This window comes from Mastomys coucha, unplaced genomic scaffold (assembly GCF_008632895.1).
Source record: "Mastomys coucha isolate ucsf_1 unplaced genomic scaffold, UCSF_Mcou_1 pScaffold20, whole genome shotgun sequence".
NCBI lineage: Eukaryota > Metazoa > Chordata > Mammalia > Rodentia > Muridae > Mastomys > Mastomys coucha.
This window is the reverse complement of record NW_022196903.1, coordinates 48,317,581-48,339,037: the sequence shown is the minus strand read 5'-3', so window position 1 is coordinate 48,339,037 and position 21,457 is coordinate 48,317,581. Positions and strand designations below refer to the sequence as shown.

Below are 21,457 nucleotides of genomic sequence, written 5' to 3'. Positions count from 1 at the left end.
CTCTGTGCCCTTGAATCATTCATATGTTAGAATCTCCTCCTACGTTTTCACTACTTATGCCACTGGAAGGCTCAGGGCTAGGCTGCCCATAGAAGAAAAGGCAGTCCCTACACTGACAAAATTTAGCTTAGAGTAGAACCAGAACTTAGCACATAACTCAGTCTAAATGTATAGCAAAGAAATGACAAAGAATTTTAATAACTGCTCATTTTGGCCATTTTATCACATGGAAGAAGAAGCATGAGGATTAAAGAACACAATGTTTATACACATAAGACACAGTGGCAAGCATAGGGCAAGTCAATATGCTAGCTATCACTAATAGTGTGCTGTCTTCTGTCACAGGTTGTCCTTGCCAGCTTGTGTGCCATAAAGCTTCATTTCACTCATGTAGTGAGAAATTACTAATACTTTTGCCTTTATGTGTATTTGCAGATGTTTGATTTGCTACTCCGTTGTGTGTGAGTGTATGTGTGTCTGTGTGTGTGTATTTGGTTGATTTACACACTTACTTCCTCTGTCATTTTTTTTGAAAATCCCAGCTCATTTTAAAGGTGATTTGAAGTGATATGACTTCTTCACTTTGGCAAATTCCTGGAAATGCCCATGAATTATTGAATAGAGTTTTCCTCAAAGAGCCATGAGCAATGATTTGGGGCTCTTTGGATAATCATGATCAACTCTTTGCAGACAAATCTTCCAGCTGATTAAATCACATTCCTTCTTTACAGTGAGAACTAGGTTGCAAGTCTATAAGTGATAGGCCCTGATTCTAGACTTTCTCCAGAGATGCTGTTGAGTCTCCAATGACTATGTCATTATTTACACCAGGAGTGCAGAGAGTCTGGGAAGGAAGATGAAAAGAGGAAGCCAGTTTTAGCTTCTCTTCTATGTCTCCACTCCAGGTACAGCTGGCTGGTGCCACATCTGTCCTGTGGCTTTGCATTCCCAGCACTGGGATTACAAACATGAATCTTGCCTCACACATTGCCACCATATTTTGAAGGTAGGAAAAGGGACTTGTAAGCATATACTATTAGTCATCAGGTCTTGGCACAAAGACTAAGGCTTGCTCTGGTCACTCACTCTCAGGTGGCCTGCTGGGCATTTGCTGTCACATTGCCAAAGTTAATGGCACTTGTCACTAAGCAATATTTCCTTCCTTGCATTTATGTAGGTTGTTTAGTAGTTGAGTACCTTCTCTTTAACTGTGTCACAGTGTCTAGTCATGGGGTTGCTAGGCATTTGAAAGCCTGTTCCCATCAGTATCTCTCTCAGGTTTCCCACTCAAGGGGTAGGCTTAACATTTGGGGTAAGATCTATAACAGTCACCAAGATCATCTTCCACACATGTGTGTAGCAAAATCTATCATCTTACACATATGTATGCTTCTGAAGGCCTACCTAAGAGGGCAGTCCTGATCTGCTGTCCCCACAGGAAACATTGAACTTACCAGTCCTGAGATTTATGACAGAAAGATATGAAGTGGGAACATGCACTCTAGAAGGTCTTTTTTATTCTTCCCCCAATCCCCCAATCCTCTCTCTCTCTCTTTTTCTCCCCTACCTCTCCGGCTATAAATAATGTACCTTGTACTTCAATCCCCATTCTAGTTTTTGTTGATTTTTCCATATATAGAACCTTGGAACCCTGTAAAAATGATATCATGCTGGAGATGCTTTACAGATGAGATGAGAATTCTCTGTGCCTAATGGCAGTCCAATTAAAATAGCCCACGTGCTGTCCTCTCCACCTCTGCTCGAATTTGACTGGGATTTTCAAGTGGAATGGACCTGCGTACATAGCAACCTATAATTTTGTTATTTTTTCATGAAAGAAAAATTGCATTCTACAGATTTTCTTCTTCAAAGTGCACTTCATGCCTTCTGTATCTTGGGGCTGGAGAGGTTGCTCAGCAGTTAGGAGCACTTGATGCTGTTGCAGGAGACCAGGGTTCAGTTCCAGGCATTCACACAGCAACTCACAACCATCTGTAACTCTGGATTACAATGCCATCTTCTGACCTCCATGGGAACTAGACACACACACACACACACACACACACACACACACACACACACACACACGCAAGCAAAGCACTTCTATATTAAAACTTTCCTTGTCATGAAGTTATATTTCATTTGAGCAAGGACAACTGAAAATGACCACCATCGCCATTGGATTCTAAAACTGTACCATATAGAACAGATAAGAATGAGAGACCCACAGCAGGAAAGGCTATATGGGTCTTTCTGCCCTCCTAACCCAGCATCCTACCCCACTCATATCCCTATCTACCCAATTAGAATGAGGAATCTATATTCATACTCTATCCAGAAGAGCAAACTCATTTAAATACCTGTTGCCTGCATTCACTCTCTGTGACATGGCAAGGATCAATGATGGTCAGTTTTGAATAGTACACTCTGCTCAAACCTAGCCAGGGCTTTTGGACATGCTAGGTAAGCATTCTGGCACTGAGCCATGAATCCAGCTCTGGAAACTATTCTGAAGTGTGTATCCATGACATTGTACCATCTTCTTTAACTGTGAAATTTGCAAACAGTGAAGAATGTAGCAGTGTTGTAGAGACTAACAAGACATCCTGACACTAACCACACAAATGCACAGCTAACATGATTTATATCATCATGATGGGACGCTAAATAGAATTAAGGCAAATAATACTGCCCTGAACAAATTTTAGTGGAAATGAAGTTTTAATGATTTGAAACAAATCAAGATACAGATGTGCAAAATCTCCATTCAAATTTGTAATCATAAATATGTTTGAGCCTCAATCATAAAAAAATTATATTTTTGATAAATAGACAATTTAGTCACTTCTTGGAGCAAAAACAGTGAAGTCCAAATATCCAACAGAAATGCTAATTCAATTCAGTGTGCACAGTCCTGGAATGCAACACACAGCCAAAGTTAACTCTCTAGATACTAAAACATTGTATCTAGACTGGACAGCTCTCTATTCCAGAAAGCCCCGAGGAACCCTGAGTATGCAAAGTGAGAAATAGGCTCTGAAATAGAGCACTTCCCTGGAATATGAAATCATTTCATATTAACTTCAACCCAAACAGGAGGAAGCAGATAAGATGCACTGCTGCCTTCGTCATGTTGTCTTCTCTGTGTTTCTCGCTCTCTGCATTTTTTCATAATAAATTTCACATAATAAAATTGGTTTATACACTCTCAGTTGCTTTTCACCTGGCCCTGCTCAGGACTTGCAATAAGGACAGCCAACAAACAAAGGTCCAGGAGAAACAATGTTTTAGACAGTAGCGAAAAAGGGGCCTCACCCATTGCTCATGGGTCACAGGTTTCTGGCTGTTGTTGTACGGATGTTCAGATGAGACTCTTTGTAGAGCCAGGCTCGCCTGCCTGGAAGACACTGCTTACATTCTGCTTGCTGCTGGAGCCCCAGATCCTACACACTTCTCTGGAATACCCCTCCTGTTCCATTAGGCAATTTACTTTAGGTAACCGGTTTAGGAATTCAAGGAATGGCCCATAGGTTTAAATATTGAGAATTGGTTTTAAATATTGGCTGCTTCTGCATTCATGATCACTTCTGAAACACAGAAGTTAGACAGTCTGCCTGCCCCTTGACAGACCAAGAAGTGACATAAGATAAGGCATCCAATGGAACCTTCCAGGTTTTTCATCACCTTCACATGGGACTGTCTGCACCTCTTGAAACTCACAAAAAGCTGGACCAGTTTCTGAATAGCAGTTTATTTATTCAAAAGAAGAGAAAAGTGGAGGGTGGAGGCTGGCAGAGACAGATAAAAGGGCAGAGGTCCTTTTGAACTGGTCTCCTGACCTCAGAGCATTGGCCAGCCCCATGGTCAGACCTCTCTAGTAGCTTGTGAAGCTGTGATGGCTCAAATACATCTGCTCACGTGTCTAATCTAACCTAGCCTGATTCAGAGGGCGGTGGCCCAGTCTACCAGCCAGAGCACTGATGGTCAGGGGCTATCAGCACTACCCTGTTCGGTGATCACAGGATAATTTCTTGCATGCTTGGCAATACACTGGCAGTTTACATAAGATATAGTAATAATGGCAAAATATAAATCCCTAGAAATTTTAAATGCAATAAAATGAAATTTTAAAAGACTTTGAGGGTGTCTCTTCTGATGTCTATTACACTTTGGGTATAGGGTTGTCATCTCCTCCTGAATGTCAGGGAGACAAGGTTATGGGTCAAATAGTTCATGTGAGAAGGCAATGACCTGGTCATCTTGCTTAGGTCTATAAAACACTCGGACTTCCTTCCATTGTCCCCTCATATTTAGTTAGTGAAATATGCTGAAGAGATACAATCATTCCCATTTGATGGAGAAAGAAATTGAGACCTTGAAAATTTCAACTATTTGTTCAAGGACATATGAACAAGAAAGAACTTTCAATTTCCTCATCCCTCTACATTTATTGATGAACTAATTATTCATTTTGCTCACGATCTCTGAGCATGTTTCTATGCATAATCTCATTTAATTGCCCACTTAAGAGACAAGTATTATTTCTTAAGGAAACATTTCCTGAGCATCCTCTGTGTTTCTTCCACTAAGGCTGTATAGCACTGGCTCCCTACAACATTAATTTGATTTAATTAATAATTAATTTGATTTAAATATTAATTTATAATTAAGAACAATATTACAAATGAGCCTTGATTTTTAGTCATGTGTTCACATGGAAGCCTAACCTGATATCTGTGAAGGCAGGAAACTGATTAGTCCATGTAACTACAGAACAGTACATTGCAGAGTTTCAGGGCACATTGTTACCTGTGTGGCTGGGGTATAACTTTGAAAATAATGTGGACCCAAGTTTAATGCAACAAATAAAAATGAGAAGTTACATCAGGTATGGTAAGCCATTCCTGTAATCTCAGCACCAAGGCAGTAGAGGCCGAAAGATCTGGAGCTGTGATGCTCCAAACCTTCCTTGCCTGATGCTCCCTTACCTGATAGCATATTGTCTGTTTTTATTGAAGGAAACTTCAAAGTCATCTCATGCTTGTGCCTATGAATCATCAGATGGTCCTCTGTTGGGAAACGCTGTCAGGTAAATAGAGAGAAGAACAGGAGACATTCAGTTTGCAGCCCATACTTGACATCAAAGAGAAAAAGACATTCAGAATCAAAAACAAGAGAGACTTAAAAAAAAAATCAGTTCTGAAAAAAAAAATATTATCATATGAGTAAAGCTCCATGCTGATTTCCACTCGTGTGCTGGGTGGGGGAGGGCACAACTATATACAACTAGGTACATTATAATGTCCTTTTGTTTGCCAAAAGGCCTACCTGTGTGGCAAAGGACTACTGGCTGGTAAGTGCTCTCTGCCTCTAGTCATCTCACAGTTCATCACACCTTCCCCTACAACTTTCCCAAAGTCCTCTGCTTCTTGCATAGGTGCAGCTGCACTGACTGACCAGTCAATCACAGGATCTCTGTGTTTCTCAAGAACTAGAGGTTTCCATCTGGGGGCTGGGGGGGAGGAGAACTTTTCAAGTTCAAAGACTTTGAAGTCTGTCTTATCTTTTGCTGAATAATGAAACCGAAAATGCAAAAAGCTCTGTTTAAGGTACTGAAACAACACAGGCTCCAAAGACACACTGCGCCCTGCTGCCTGCCTCTGAGAGGAGGCCTCTTAAGAAAAGGTAGAATAATGGAAAGGAGCCCTTCTCATGGCCCCAACATGTGACTAATGGTGGCAGAGAGTATAAAGTCCAACATGAGGAAATGGGTGGAGATCTGGGCAGCACTGGGAACATGCAAAATCATGTGGAACTTTCTGTAATAATAACTGCTTTACATAATAGTATAAAATTAAGTCAGAGGCACGATAAGTATGCTAGACATTATCTACAGATTAACCAAAATAAGAGAAATGCATAACATCGAAAGAATTTTGATTTATGTCAGACTTTGGGAAAGAATTCCATGCCATGCTTAATTTTTTAAATATATATATACTAATGTACAGCATGATGTCTTTACGGTATGTTTCTGTTTATGAAAGCCTAGTCCCCATATTATCTGCTTTATTTTAATTATACATATGATTTCACAGTACCATGACAAATTATTTGGGGTGTTCTATACTGTGCATACTGTATTTATCTGAAATTTTCAGGGTATGATGTTAGGGCTGTCAAAATGTTGCTTCTAATTATTTTTGGCCATTTCTGGCTCTCTTGTGTTGAGTAAAGCCATGTGGTGACTCTGTCCAATGCATCATAAACAAAAATGACCCTGGTACCCAGAGGCAAGTGTCTGCTTGCTGGTATAAAACCTCTGTCATTTCCCTTGTTGAATTTATGATATAGCTAAGTGACTCATACCAGAAATAGTGGCCCCACAATCACCCAAAATCTCTCAAGGGTTATGCTGAATTCTAAAGGTGAAAAAAGGAGCTTTCTAAAATTCTACCACAGAAATGTAGCCATCAATAACAGCGATGAGTTTGTGGTTTGGCTGCAATTTGTTACTGAGCAGACTAGCCTGACCTGTCTCAGATTGGTCTGCTTTGCAATGACTGAACTGAACACAGTTTCATTACACATTCACTGAACACGGTGAACTGAACATTGATTATTAAAATCACATATAAACATAGGAAAACAATACATTCTGATGAACATTTCTGAGTCTTTGATAACTTAAAAAGAAACTTCCAGAACTCAGGATGTTCTTTGTACACCATAGTTGACGGTTTTTGTTATTTCTTTTTGCATAGAGAATGGATTTGTGGTCAAACAGAACTCCACTAGGCTGAAGCCTCTGAGGGGTTCTAAAAGCAGTTAGTTACTTGGTGCTTGCAGCATATACTGAAGAGTTTGCAGTGGCATTTCCACTGATTTCTGGTTACCTGGAGGTTTGCTTTATACAACTTCAAGTTTTCCTGTCTCTGTATTATTCAGTCTCTGGATTTTCTTAAACACCAAATATTTAACAGTAGTACAAATGAGTTAGAGAGAAAAGTTATTGTAATATAAACAGTATGGTACTATACTGTACTAATAAAGCACTTTAAAAACTTACTTTATTCTATGTGGGTAAGTGCTTTGCTTGCATGTATGTCTGTGTGACATGTATGTGCCTATGAATCCATACAGGCCAGAAGAAGGCATCTGATCTCCTGGAACTAGTTACAGATGGGTGTTAGCTGCCATTTGAGTGCTAGAAACTGACCCAGGCCTCTTAGTCAATGCTCCTAACCCTGAAATACCTCTCCAGATTTAATAAGCTGTTTTTAAATAATGTTTTCTAAAGATTTCTTTTTAATTGTGTGTGTGTATGTGTGTGTGTATGTGTGTGTGTGTGTGTGTGTGTGTGTGTGTGTATGTGTGTCAGGAGTATGTGAGTACAGGTGCCCACAGATGCCAGAAGTGGAGGTCAGATACCCTTTTAATTACAAGTAATTGTGTGCCAACTAAAACAGGTGCTAGGACCCCAACTTGGGTTCTTAATGTGATATCATTACCTGCTCCTGACCATTGAGCATGCTCTCTAGCCTATAATAAGCCACAGTAACCAGGATGAATCAGGTTTTTCTATTTTCTGTTTGCTTGCTGTTGTTACACAAAGGCTCACTACCTACCTACCTAGCCCAGGCTAGCCATGAACTCAGAATCCCCTTCCTTAGCCTCCTGAGTTCTGGGATTATAGGGACATGGCTATAATACCGCATAGTAATTAAAGTTGCCTTCTGAATGAGACAAGTAATCACTAATTGTAAATAAATAAGATGCATGGTTTAAAACAGACAGGAGAACTGAAAATAACAAGCCACTCAGAGGATAAAGGAAGAGTGGGAACACTGGGCTCTGAGAGATCAGAGAGCATATTCAGTAGAGTCCTTGTTTCTTTGGAGACAGAGTTCACACTTACAGACTAGGTCTGAAAAGACTTTCCCAGTGTTAGAGGTCATCCCCAACAGAGGAAAGGCTCTTTCTCTCCAAGAAGAGAAAGTGGAGCAGAGCAGTCTTCCCGTGCCCTCCTCTGAGCACTGACAATCCTGTTTCTTCATCTTCCAGGTGTCCTAATCTTTTCCTTGCATGTCCCCAGATTATAGGATGACACTAGGGCAAATGCTGTGATACGGTCACATACAGCACATATCTAGTCACACATATAATCACACCAGCTGATTTTACTATGAGTTACTAATATTCTGCCGGTGATGACACTCGGTACTACTGGCTGATGTCTATGTCTTCGTTCAACTAAAAGATGAGCATAGTTTTGTAACAGTTTGTCAAGAGAAAGGAAATAGTCTCACATATAGGACACACTGACTTCTAGATACGTCATCACAGCCAAAGCTGTGGATAGGTGGGCGTGTCTTAGAATTGTCCCCTTAAAACAGAGACATTACAAGAATCTTAATATCTCACATGTATCCAACATTTTCCACAGTCATCTTAGCCTCATTAAAGAAACACCTTGGCTTGCTCCTTCAACAAAATATTCAAGGTCATTCAAAAATGGTGTCTAGTCAAGAACTGGGTGGTAAGGGTACAGTTGGTGACACAGTACTTACCTGGGATATGCGAGTTCCTGGGTACAAATCCCCACTGCCACACAGAAAACATACTTAAAACCAGAAGTCAACTGCACTCAATCCCCTCAGACTTTGCATGTGACCTGGCAGAGTCTCCCTCTATCTCCTCAGGGCTCAACTAAGCTGAGGTACCCACTGTACTGCAGGATGCTCTATGCCCTCTCTCTTCTTGGCACTATTCCTTCAAGCACTCCTGCTCTCTTCTACCTTTTCACTGGTGTCTTGATCTTGACTAAATTCACTCTGGCTATCCTTCAGCTGCCTCCCTCGCAGGCTGCCCCTGGATCCCTCTGCTTCCCGGCACTGACTCCTGCTCCTGAAAGGCTCCTCTGTGCCACCACTCCAGGTCCCTTGCCATCTGCCACCCACTCACTCATTAATCCCTTTCAGTCAGGCCTCCACCCTCTGCTTTCTCCCATGTCTCCTGCAAGCATCTAGCTGCCAAATCCAACAGCCATTGCTCTGTCCGCCAACTATCCCAGCTCTAACAGCGTAGGATACCAGTGACTACGTGACTGTGGCATGGGCCTGTTTATATCTTGCCTGACCCCAGTGAGCGAAATGCAGTATAGAATGATGCATAGAACAGGACAGGAGAGTAGCAGTTAGAAGTTGGGGGTCCAGAACAAAGGAATACCAAAAAAAAAAAAAAAAAAATCAAGGCTATAACCCAAATGAAGCCATAGGCATTATCAACTAGGAGCAATTTTGATCCCAGAGGACATCTGACAACCTCTGAGGATGTTTTGGTTGTCACAGCTGCGGTGTGCTATTGGAGTCTGATAGGTTAAGACAGAAATGATGCCAGGCATTCTATAATACACAAGAGAGTGCCCACATCAAAGAGTGACTTGGCCTTAGATGATGATGATGCTGAGCTTGGAACAGTGTATGCCATACAGCTCAATAAGTATGCATAGATATCTCTCTCCTATCTGACTGATGTGAATCTCACATATGACTAGATGTTCTCTCTGCTGGTATTCCAACCCTGGACATAGCTGAGAATCCCCACCTAGCCTGACCTCTCCTTTTATTTTGATGAATCTCTGGAGATCCTGTCCTATATAGAAACCTTTCATGTCCCCCACTCTCAGCCTCCAAGTAAAGTCAGCTCCCCAGCGTGGTCTGTTGTTTCTTTATGAAAAAAAAATGTAATCAATTAATTATTGGGTGATTTCATCATATGGTTATAGATCTAATGCCCACCAAATGCCATCAAATGCGTGTTTAGAGCGGTGCGGTTTTCATGGGTCAGCTAGAATGGCTCGACACACACAGGTAAGTGCTGAGAAAGGGTATAGGTGGCTTATAATAAATAAAACTTAATGTCTATTGCCACAGCCAAGCAAAGCTAATCCCTCCAATCACCTGGGTTCCTTTGGACAAGGAGGCTTCCCTTCAAAGAAACTGAGGGGTGTTTTGTTTTAGTTAGGAACCAGGCTTTAACTTAGTAAGGAGATATTCTACATTTACCACGAAAAGTCCTTATCCCCTGGGATTTTCCCAGTTACTTATCAACCTATCCAGATTTCCCTACTATTTCCTACTTCACAGTGGCTTTCAAAACCCATTTGCACCAACGTATTTTTTTTCTCTACTAGTTTTCTTGTTTATAAGTTAGAAAGAAACACTGGCACAAAAATCCTCTGATGAAAATTCCATGCTCTGGCTGCTCAGCATTTAACACCAGCCACAATGTTCTTCGTTTCTGGGACTGTGTTTCTCCAAAACCCCTCATCAGATTCTCCGAGAATCCTCCACAAACTTTGGGAAGTTAAAATAAGGAAGATATTCATCTGAATTGCCCTGATCCCTAGGCAACACCCTACATCAGACTGCCAACACCGTCACACAAACTAATGGGGGTGGGCCTTGGTTTCCTTAAAGGTATATGAAAATTACAAAATGAGTATAATCTTCTACATTAGCAAAACACTTATGCCCAGCCTCAGAAATGTCTCCTATCTGCCATAAAATAAAGATCTTGGTATGAAAGCCATTTCTACATATCTAAACCCCTGGAACATGGCATTAATTGCCCAAAGATAGAGTCTTGAGTCAGGAGCAAAAATGTCACCTTTAAGTTTAAAAATAAAACTCAAAACTGTAATTTTCCCATAATAGATATAGGTTCTAATATGAATTTAGCAGCAGTGGTAAAAACAAGATTGGGCATTAGCTGAACTAAGAAGAGACTCTGAGTTCTATCCTGCAAGCCAAGATATTCACTCCTCTTAACACTTCTGTGTCCAAGAACTATAGTTCAAGAATAGTCATAGGGGCGTACTTCTCAGAAAGGAGTGAGAATCTAACCCATGACTATGAAACATCTCCTAAAAAGTACCCAGCATGCATGTAAGCCACCGGCAGTTGTGAAGTACACACCACCTTCCCCTTTCTGAATGACAGTCCAGCGGAAATGGTGGGCAGGACGTGTCTGGTCTGCTTCCGGAGGAAGTTACTCATAGAGATGTCAACACCACTGTGTTTGGGGGTGAAAGGGAAGGATTTCAAACTCTAAAGTGTGATCTAACAGTAGTGAAGATGACAATCGTGATGTCAATGGACTGGGAGAGGCTGAAAGCATTTCACCAAGGAAAGAAACCCCAGTGGATATGGTGGCCCAATGGGAAATAGCTTTCCAGGGGAAGGGAGAAGCATTTCCTACAAGCTGGAGCACAGAGGATCTGCACACTCACCTGGGAGCAGCCTGGGGCACTGCAGACAAACGGCCTCTCCTGCTCCAAGTTCATCTTGGATTCCTCATAAATCTGAAGGGTTAAAGGAAAACAGAAACCCATGAACATCTCTTTCTTCTGCTTTAACTGCGTGAGAAAGACAATCACTGGGAGACTTCTATTACCATTCCCTAAACTGAAAGAGTTACTCATGAGCACAGTGAACATGGGTCCTGTGCTCCAGTTTATTGGTTCTCCTGACTTGAGCCCCTAGCGTGTTCTCCTTAGCGCCTATTAAAGAAGTCATAATGATGTTGGAACCTAAAGCATGCCTATCCAAAGGTGGGTGCTATTGCTGGATAACAAGACCCCAGAAAGATTCCAAGGCAAAGCACACCACCTCAATCCTGCTGAGAACTCTGAAGTTGGGAAAGCCACTTCTATGTTCACCCAGCAAAAATTGAGTATGGTCAAAACTGCCATTGCCGATGATCCCAATGGCAGGAAAGTGCGGCCTACATGGCTCTGTGGTTAACACACCTGTCACTGTTGGCTTTGTTTCTTTTTAAATGACAGGAAGAATGATGCAAACTTAAGGGACATTATTTAGATGATTTTCTAAATATTCTAAAGCCAGTATTAGAATTGTGTTTATGTATTGCATGTGCTTTTAAGGGTATGTGGGTCTATTGCTAAGCTTCAGAACCTACTGCCTTAACCCTGGGCACTGGAAGCAATGTTTCTTTAAAACACTGCCCGTGGGTGATTCCAACAGGAAGACAGTGGCAGCTTGGCATCACAGACGAGTCCCACTGTGCAGGCATATCTTGTTTGTACATTTTGCACCTCCTTCTCCAAACACTAGTCTCTCATCCTCTCACTTTTCCAAAATGTAAAGTAAGGGTGTTTGCCTTAAATAACATTGCCAGTCAGAGATGAAAATGCAAAACTGAAAACGGGGTGAGGGGTGGGAGGTAAACCCCCTCCCAACTAGGACCCTCTTTGCAAGTGGTTTCTCAATCTGTGGGTCATGACCCATTTGGGGGTCAAATGGCTACATATCAGATGTCCCACATATTCGATATTACATTACAACCCATAACAATAGCAAAATTACAGATATGAAGTAGCAAGGAAATAATTTTATGGTTGGGGGTCAGCACAGCATGAGGGTTTTAAAAGATTGCAGTGTTTAAGAAGGTGGAGAACCACTGCTCTAGAAGGACTTCGCACTGGTTGCCCCGCAATACAGTGATTAGCCTAAGTTTAACATTTTCCTATATTAAGCGTTATCATATAAATTCCTTCTCTGAGTTTACTTAAATTATGAGTTAATGTTCTTAGTTTTTGTTTTTCAGTTAACACAAATTTATGAAATATGAGGTAGAAATTTAATAACTCATATGTGGTCTATAATGTTCAAATTGTGATAATTAGCATGACTTCTTTAAACACAGTGTCATGATGCTTAGACCCTGTAAACTTTTCTCTGGCACTTCTTCCAAACACATATAAAATGTTTTATGTTCATGTATTATATTTACAAGAAGAAATAAAACCTAAGTGTATTTGAAATCTCTCTGCTTCCTCTTGTCTGAATAAAGTTATAAGCAACAAAATTGCTTCTATCTTCTTATTTACTATTTAACTTGGCCATTGCTGATCTCAGAACATTACTTCTTCCAATTACAAAAAGAAAAGAGCAATAATTTTGATTAGGGAGGCAGAATAACCACAACAAACTAGCTTAAGAAATAGGATAAAGTAGATTATCCCTTAATTAAATCTGCTGTTTTTCTAAAAATACAAAACAACAACAACAACAACAACAACAACAACAAAAAACCAACCAAACAACTTCTTCAATGTTTTCCTGGAAATGCCTCTGCATCTGTAAGTCTGTCTGCTTGGCAATGGCTTCATGCCTCGGTGTCCCCACCTTGAAAATAGGCAGAGCAATATTTATCTTCAGCTCCTTTGTTCCTGTGTCTGACTCCTCGGTTTAAAGCCTGTCAGACATTTTGAAATCAGGGAGAAGAGTGGGGTACCTTGGAGGTAAGAGAAGTTTATGTGTAAGTATCAGGGAACCTCACAGATAGGAATCAGGCCCTGTGTGTAAAATTACAATTTAACTCCTTGTTTGCCTGTGTGGCTCTTTCTTAGGTGCCACTCGAGAGCTTCGTTTGCTAATGTCATGAAGGAACAGCGTGTTTACAATCAAAATGAAGATTATATGATAGTCAAATGGGAGAGGTCTATGTATGCATATTTATGGCGGACATCAGAAGGTAATAATTAATGATAATTAAATGAATGTCCCAGCAACAGCTACTGTGGAGTCTCTAAAGAGTTTAACGAGCCAACGTAAGGGAAGAGTTATCCAAACTCAGGGACTAAGTCTAAGGAGAAATTGTCTTTTCACCATATTCGCTACTCTATCCCAGTCCTTGACTCACCAGCGTGCTGGCTTTCCCCATAAACTCTGGCTCAGTGCACTGATATTCTACAACTCTGCTTGCCCTCCTTAATCAGCAGTTACAATTTCAGCTTCAAATGTCCTGGAACCAGACTGTGATGCTCATGCCTGAACACATGTCAGAGCCCAGTTCCACAGACTTCCTCTGAAGTCCTGAGCTTACATTGTGTGGCTGTCATGTTTAGAGGAATATGATGAATATAAACTGATCAATACTGACATGTATTGGCAAAAGATTTTATACTTCAAGAGACACACTATGAGACGCACCAAGTCTCTTCTCAAACAGTTCAAAGCACAAGCAGCAGCACGTTCCACCTTTGCTACTGTCCCTCCAGTTGATTCTCCAGACGGAGAAGAATCTGTAGCAACTTATTAAATGATATGCAATAAAAATAGAGCAAATCTACTTGGCAACATAGCATTGGAATAAAAGTCTCGAGGCACACAGCCGTTGCTAATATAAAGTAGGGTTTTAAGGGATCAGTAAGGTCTAATATGAGTGGGTGTATGTATACTGCATAAACCTCAACTACTTAAAGTTGATGATCTACAGTTCCCACAGCAGCTTCTGCAAACAACGCTTGCTTGCTAATTCCTCTCCGTGTAGGTGCTTGCAATAGACTTTCTAAATGGAATCACTCTGCCATGTAGGCCTCATTACTTTTATCAACTGGTATGATCTGGTTGATGTATTAGTCAAAAGGCATGGTGGATTTTTTTTTTTTACGGTCTATTACTATGGTTTCTTTCTTGTGCATGGTACAATAATTACACCCTCAGACCCTTACTGAAGTTCCACATGGGTTCTTTTGTCACCCACCAAGTGGGCCAAATTATTCAGATGGGCTCTAGCCAGGTTGTTCCACACTTGGTCCTCAGAAGCAAGGCCTTGTCCTCTCATTTCCCATTCAGATATTTTACTGGCTGGGATTATTTTTTTAATAAACCAAGTTTGGTTTGGCAATCACCACAGCCTAGGCTCCACTGCCTAGAGCTTCCATAGTAGGCGTTCAATAAATATTTGTGGAATAGATAATGAATCTTGAATCATCACAATAAATTGTCCCAAACAGCCTTCTGTTCTCAACTCTGGAGGCAACTTTTTTGCCCAGTATCAAATTTTGAGAGGTGAGAGATAGTGTGGGCCACAGACTCTTTCTCTTCTCTGGGTATAGTCTTAAAACATCTCCCCAGACTTCGTGGGGGTGAGGAGCCAAAGGTGCTTTTTTTTTTGGTGGACAAAAATAGGAGGAAGCTAGTTTCTATCTGTTCATTCCATCAGATATCACAAGCAAGATAACCTGGGTCACTGGGCTGTTTGTGACCCTATAGACTGCCCTTTGAGGAATCCTAACTTTGGCTGCAGCGATGAGAAGTAACCCCACTGTGGTAGATGTTTCTATCATTTACTAGTTTTTAAATAGCTCCATATTAACTGTTCTTTCCCTACTGTCAGACTCACTGTTCAGCTAAAAGGAACACTTCGTGAATCTAATTTTTTCAACCTTTTAGATAACAATTAAAGATCCTAATAGCACAGTTTAGTCTCTCACAAAGTGAGCAGAGGTTTCCCCAGTGAACCAGGAGATGACCGGCTGATTTACAACTCAAACCATCCACTGACGCTGCATCCCACTGGCTGCCAAGAATCTCTTTCTTTGTTCAGGGTTTGACCCCACAAATTTCTGGTTTAAAATGGGAAGATGGTCTGTAGTGACTGAGGCCACCAATCCATTCAAAGGTTTTTCTGGCCATCATGACAGGCTTGGAATTAACTGTTTCCCAAAAGACAAACACTGAAAGAAAAAAGCACCATCAAAAACCTAGAGAGCCTACACAAAATATTCTAAATACATGCTCTCAATATAAGAATAACATTTGAGCCAGAGTGAGAAAAAATTGACTCCTAGTTTGCAGTAATCAGCCCAAGGGAATGTTTTACCACCCAGCTCAGACATAGCCATAGCCAATCCTTTGTAAACATTGAGTTCTAATCTCTGTGGGATGGCACAAATTTGCCTGGTAGAGTCAGACAGTGGTACGAAATTTGGAACAGGATAACACTAAAAATATTACTTGTATCTGAAAGCCTAGGACCCAAAATGATAAAAACATCTAAGATGCAAACTGAGAATCAGTGAACACCATCTCCGGTGTCATTTACCTGGTTATAGGTGCAGCAAAGACCTTGAATTTTAAACTCTGGCTAGCGTCTATTGCCTTACCACAAGACTAGATGGAATCTTCTTGGGAAAGTTCACCTGAAACAAAGTCCCTGCCCTGTTACACCTCTGGACCCTTGAATGAGCTCTAGAGAAGCCAAGGGTCCCTCCCAAAGTGGTGAGTGCTTGGGGAAGTCCCACTGAGTGAGACTCCAACTCTGCACTGTTTTGTCTGAGAATACAGATTATCTAACTAAATTTATTACAGGCAACGTCAATTTGGCATTTAGACCAAAAGACATGGCACCATACAGCATGAGAAACAAGCACACTACCCACGAACACACTCTACACTCATTTCATTCTCTGTCAGATGCGCAACTCAGTCTCACATCAAAGACGCAGGCTAGATCCCCTCATTCAATGCTAGCTGTCTGAAAGAAGTGTATTTTGAGTTCAAGGCTAAGCCATATATATGTACATATATATATATATATATATATATATACGTATATATATGTATATATACGTATATATATCCACTCTAACTCATCATATTTCCTCATTTGTAAAACGAGATCATAGTAGCTGAACATTTGAACCCAGAACCCTCCACATGAAAGTTGTCAGGAAGGATAACTAGCCTTAACTTTGGGGACTTATAATCTATATTGATATTTCAATCCCAAATACTATAACTTGAAATATAAAAAAAAAAAAAAAACGTGAATTTCAGTCCAAGAAAGTCACTGGTTTTGTGAATAGATCTTTGTCGCTCTCTCTGAGTGGCTCTGTCCTTATCTTACAGTGTGTCTGTCTTCTCTATGTAAAACTGACTCTTTGTATGTCTACTTCTCTGTGGATCTTTGTCTTGCCCCCTGCCCTGTGTGTGTGTGTGTGTGTGTGTGTGTGTGTGTGTGTGTGTCCCTCTCTCCCCAACCCGCCTGGCTTGGTTTTGCTAGGAGAGGGATCGGGTCAGCTCGTTTCCTGTCCCTGTGTTATTCTTGAAGTGCACTGCAGTTGGAATCTGAATTTCATTGGGCCTGTATTATTTGCAGCTGTGTGACCTCTTTAACCCTGCCTTTAAAAGTGACATTTCAGCCCTCCAGCCTGAAATGCCTGTGTGCTGCTGAGTTTTCCAACCAGAAAAGGGTTAGGCCCTGGAGTGAGACTGTCACTTGGTGCGAGTGGGGTGTGGCCCTGCACAGCTTACAGCTGGCACTCCTTCCTGGAGGTGCAGAGTGTGTGTGTGTGTTTGCCTAGAGCTGAACATGACTCCAGCGATCCAGCAGAACACAATTCCCTGCTTTTAAAAAGGATCCCCTCAAATCCTCCAAAGCTCAGGCTACTACAGGCTGAAGCAGAGACCTCTCCAGGACTTTGTCACATACTCCATCATTATAGAGACTGTCAAAAGTTCCCTTCCCACAAGGCCCCCCAGTTCCCAGAAGGAAGGATTTCCAATAGCTTTCATCTCTGGAAACTGACCCTGATCTTACTCTCAGAAGGAGGCCCAAGGAGGAATGAGTGGGGCCTCCTGGCCTCTCTCCGCCTTCTGCAGGGGCCTGTGGTTTTATATATATATGTGGCGTTTATAAGCATATATTGGAAAGCATTCCGGTGGGATTGGTTTTTCATATGTTACAGTCCCTCATCTCTCTCTTTTTTAAATGTTCCATATGTTTCTTTAGGTATGGAAGGCTTTTTTTTTTTTTAAAGTCATGGGCTAATTGGAGCTTTTGTTTTCCCTAACCTGTCTTCTAACTTTCCTATCTGTGGGTTCAATAGTTCAGTGTGTATTTGCTGAGCCCAAAGGCAAGGCATTAGGTTTGCAGCACAGAGAAGGCCCAAACATGTATCCACTTGAGTGTGTGCACTCAGATCTTTGCTCTTCTTGCTTCTGTCCAGTACAGTATATTTTTGCAGAACATCTCCCATCTCCAAGAAAAGTGTGTTTGACGTGTGTGGTTAACAAAACACTAGGGTGGTGTTTGTCTGGGTTTTAAGGAAGTATTGAGTGTAACTAAATCACTTGGCTTGTTTCTGCTGGGACTGGCCACAACCTCAGAAGGAAACACAGCCTGCTTTCTTATAACACTCAGGACAACCAGCCTAGGGGTGCCCCTACCCACAATGGAGTGTGCCCTCCCCCATCAATCCCTAATTAAAGAAAAGCCTCATAGGCTTCCCTTCCGCATGACGGTTCGGAGAAGATGTCTCCTCCTTTGAAGCTGCCTCCTCTCAGATGACTCTACCTTGGTGTCAAGTTGACATAAAACCAGACAGGACAAGGGTGATCCGGGTTTAGGGAGGCATCTTTAGTTTTCCAGTAAGTCCGCTGTTGCCATTTAAAATAATTGCCCCTTGGAATCTTCAGATGGAAAAATTCTAATAGCAAAGAAATGAAATTCAAAGTTGGGTGTGTCCTTCCCAAGGTCAAAGGTGGCTTTTCGTGAAGCCAGTTTCCCCTCCTGATCTACACTATAGTGCAGTATTCCTTTGTGCATCCAGGATGGCACATTCGCAAATGGAACTGCTCTGTTTCCAGACAGTCACTGTTTGGGGGAGGGGAGTGGTCTTTTATGGTTTTTAGACAATTTTCCTATTTGTTTTTGTGCATGAGTGTCTTGTCTGCACATATGTGTACACACTTTATGCCTAGTGCCCACAGGGGTCAGAATGAGGTCTGGATCCCCTGGAACTGGAGTTATAGACAGATGTGAGCTGCTGTATGGCTGCTTCACATTGAACCCTGGTCCTCTGCAAGAGCCGCCAGTGCTCTTAATCACTAAACCACCTTTCCAGTCCTACTCAGCTACTTTTAAAGAAAGTAATTATCTTAAGCTATTTTGTAATGTCACAACTTTTCAATCTTGGTTTTCTGTGCACTTGTACAAATGCTAGATAGTTTTGCTAATAAGTTGTTCTATCCCCAGAAATAATGTATGCCTGATTCATGCAAAATGGGTTAAAATATCTCCTGAATCTGAGTGATGGCATCTGAGAAGACATCAAACACAATGGCAACTATACCCAACTTGTGTTTAAGGCAGCACTGGGAAGAGGTTGTTGCACCCTAAGATGAACTTATTGATACTGATTTACTATGAGAATGAGCCTATCTGAATGGATGTTTTTGCCCCTGGGTCCAGCAGAAATCGGGCATTCCTCACCTGTGTTCTAAAGAAGCCTAGAGTTATGTTCAGAGGCTAGTATGCCCACTATCAGCCCAATACCAGATAAGACATATCCAAAGACTTGATTCAGATTCCCAGTGTACAATGTCTTGAGTATCAAGTGTGCAGACACTTAAAATACTGGTAGAAGATTTAGAGGCCATGCTAAGTGAAAAGTAAGAGTCAAATGTGAGAAAGGCTTGGCCTTGGGTTAATATTGAGCTAAGATGGACTTATATACCTCTCCATGTATACCATACCATACCTATATAAGAGAAAAAACTATATCAGTAGTAAAGTAGCAGGTATTTTTAAAAGTAACATCACCAGAATATTCGGAGTGCTAGTTCTTGGGAAATAACAAACCATGTGATTTTACACTCCTAAACAAGTTTGTTTGACCCATTTTACAGTAATTGCATGTGGGCAGGAGGTACTAAGGTAGGAAATACGTCAGGATGTATGCTTGCCCCTGATTGGATCTGATGAGAAATGCAATTAATTGTGAGTTTTGCCTTTTTAGCCCCAACACAACAAAACTCGTGGCCACTCACTGGGAACCCAGTGATGGACCTGACCAGAGCCCATTTGTTTGGCCCGTATTTATTTAATGCTTGCTTCAAATTTGGATCAAAATTTTTATTTTTCTCTTGAAAATGTCAAAATTAAGAAACTCGGGTCTCAGGTGTAATGGTGCTAACCTCGTGCCTCCTCATGTGTGCTAAATGCCTCCTCTGCTCATCACTGGCTGTTCTAGTTTGCTCTCTGTTGCAGTGTGAAAATGCTGACCAAAAACAACTTAGGAAGGAAAAGTGTATTTGACTTAAATTTCTTGATCGATCGCAAATAGTCTTTGAGGGAAGTCAGAGCAAGAACTCAAGAAGGAACAGAGGCAAGATTCCTGGAAAAAACTTGCTCACTGGGATCCCCATGGCTTGTTCAGCCTGCTTCTCAAACAGCCCAGAGCAGCCTAGGGATGGCACTACACGCAGTGGGCTGAGCTCCCCGACATCAATCATGAATCAAAAACACGCCCCCGAGTTCTGCTCACAGTCCAACTTAAGAGAAGCATCCCTGCAGCTGAAGTTCTCGCCTCCCAGGTGACTCTAGCTTGTGACAATTTAACACAAACTAGTTTCCAGATGGAGAGCATAGTTTATCATATGCAGCATGTTTTCTCCACTATTTTGTTTGTGGGGTTTTCGGTGTTAAGAATTGAACCCTCAGGCTTTAGTTCTGTATACTAACAAAGGGCTGTGTTTTTTTTTTTTTTTAGCTCAGCCTCAGAGCAACCCATTTTTGTTTGTCTGTGTGTTTTGTTTTGTTTTTGTTTGATATTGTTGGGTTGTTTTTTTTTTTTCTCAAAACGAAACAAGGCACACAACAAGCTCTGAATTCTACTTTATGTTGCGGTCACAATCAGCCATCCATTCAGAAAGGACCGATAGAGAAAAAGTGTTTCCAAAACAACTTCTCAGAAAGAAAGGAAGAATATACATACAGTCACGTGCCCATACACTTTTGGTCTGGTCTGTTTGGTTTTATTGAGAAGTGAATTTTGTATACAGAATATAAAACATACACATTTGATATGCAAAATACATATTTAGACCCTTGAAAGAGAGAGAACATTTCATTCCCCAAAGATTCACTCAGCACTCAAAACTCAAGTTTAATTCCTAATGGAACTTGAGGGGTGAACTGAGTCCCAGGAACAGAAGAAACTCAAGCCCACTCTCCACAGGGGTCAACCCCTCTTTAAAAGTTCAGAAATAATCTCTCTCTCTCTCTCTTTCTCTCTCTCTCTCTTCTCTCTCTCTCTCTCTCTCTCTCTCTCTCTCTCTCTCTCTCTCTCTCTCTCTCTGGGGGATACACAGATGCACATGTGTGCATGTACTTGTGTGTGTGCAAGTGGAAGTCAGAAGACAACATCAAATGTTTACACTCTAAAACCCATGTGCCATCGTTGATTTTCTTTTGAGACAGTCTCGTACTGGCCTGGAATGCTCCCAGTAGACTAGTCAGGCTGGGTAGTGAGTCCTAGTGTCTTCCCTCCCTCTAGCGCTAGAACTAAAAGGGTGTACCACTGTGGCCAGCTTTAAAAGCAAACAAATAAACAACAACAAAAACCCTTGATTTAGGAATCAAAATCAGGTTTTAATTTACAGAATGAACCATCTCCCCAGCCCCTTGGTTGTATTTTTGGAAATCACTGTATCATTCCCATGGTTCATGACTTCCTGAATTTCCAGTTAAACAAGCGTTCCTCACAAAAGCCAAGGAACCCACTAAACACCCTAAAGAAAAAATGGTGAAAGGGCCTTTTTTTTTTGAACCTGCACCCATGAGAGATAAATGGTATACCAGA

General features: G+C 41.3%; 1 protein-coding gene across 3 annotated transcripts in view; it reads right to left on the bottom strand.

The window, feature by feature from the left end:
- The window catches only part of Creb5 (cAMP responsive element binding protein 5), a 403,859-nt gene that overhangs the window by 303,521 nt on the left and 78,881 nt on the right, over positions 1-21,457 (bottom strand). For 2 of the 3 annotated variants that reach the window (XM_031381940.1, XM_031381939.1), the window contains exons 2-3: positions 11,294-11,365; positions 4,989-5,082 (exon numbers count right to left, since the gene is read on the bottom strand). In XM_031381940.1, coding sequence (XP_031237800.1) covers positions 4,989-5,082; positions 11,294-11,347 — 148 coding nt within the window. In that variant the 5' untranslated portion in view covers positions 11,348-11,365. The remainder of the gene's footprint in view (positions 1-4,988; positions 5,083-11,293; positions 11,366-21,457) is intronic. The other variant, XM_031381941.1, reaches the window with a different exon arrangement.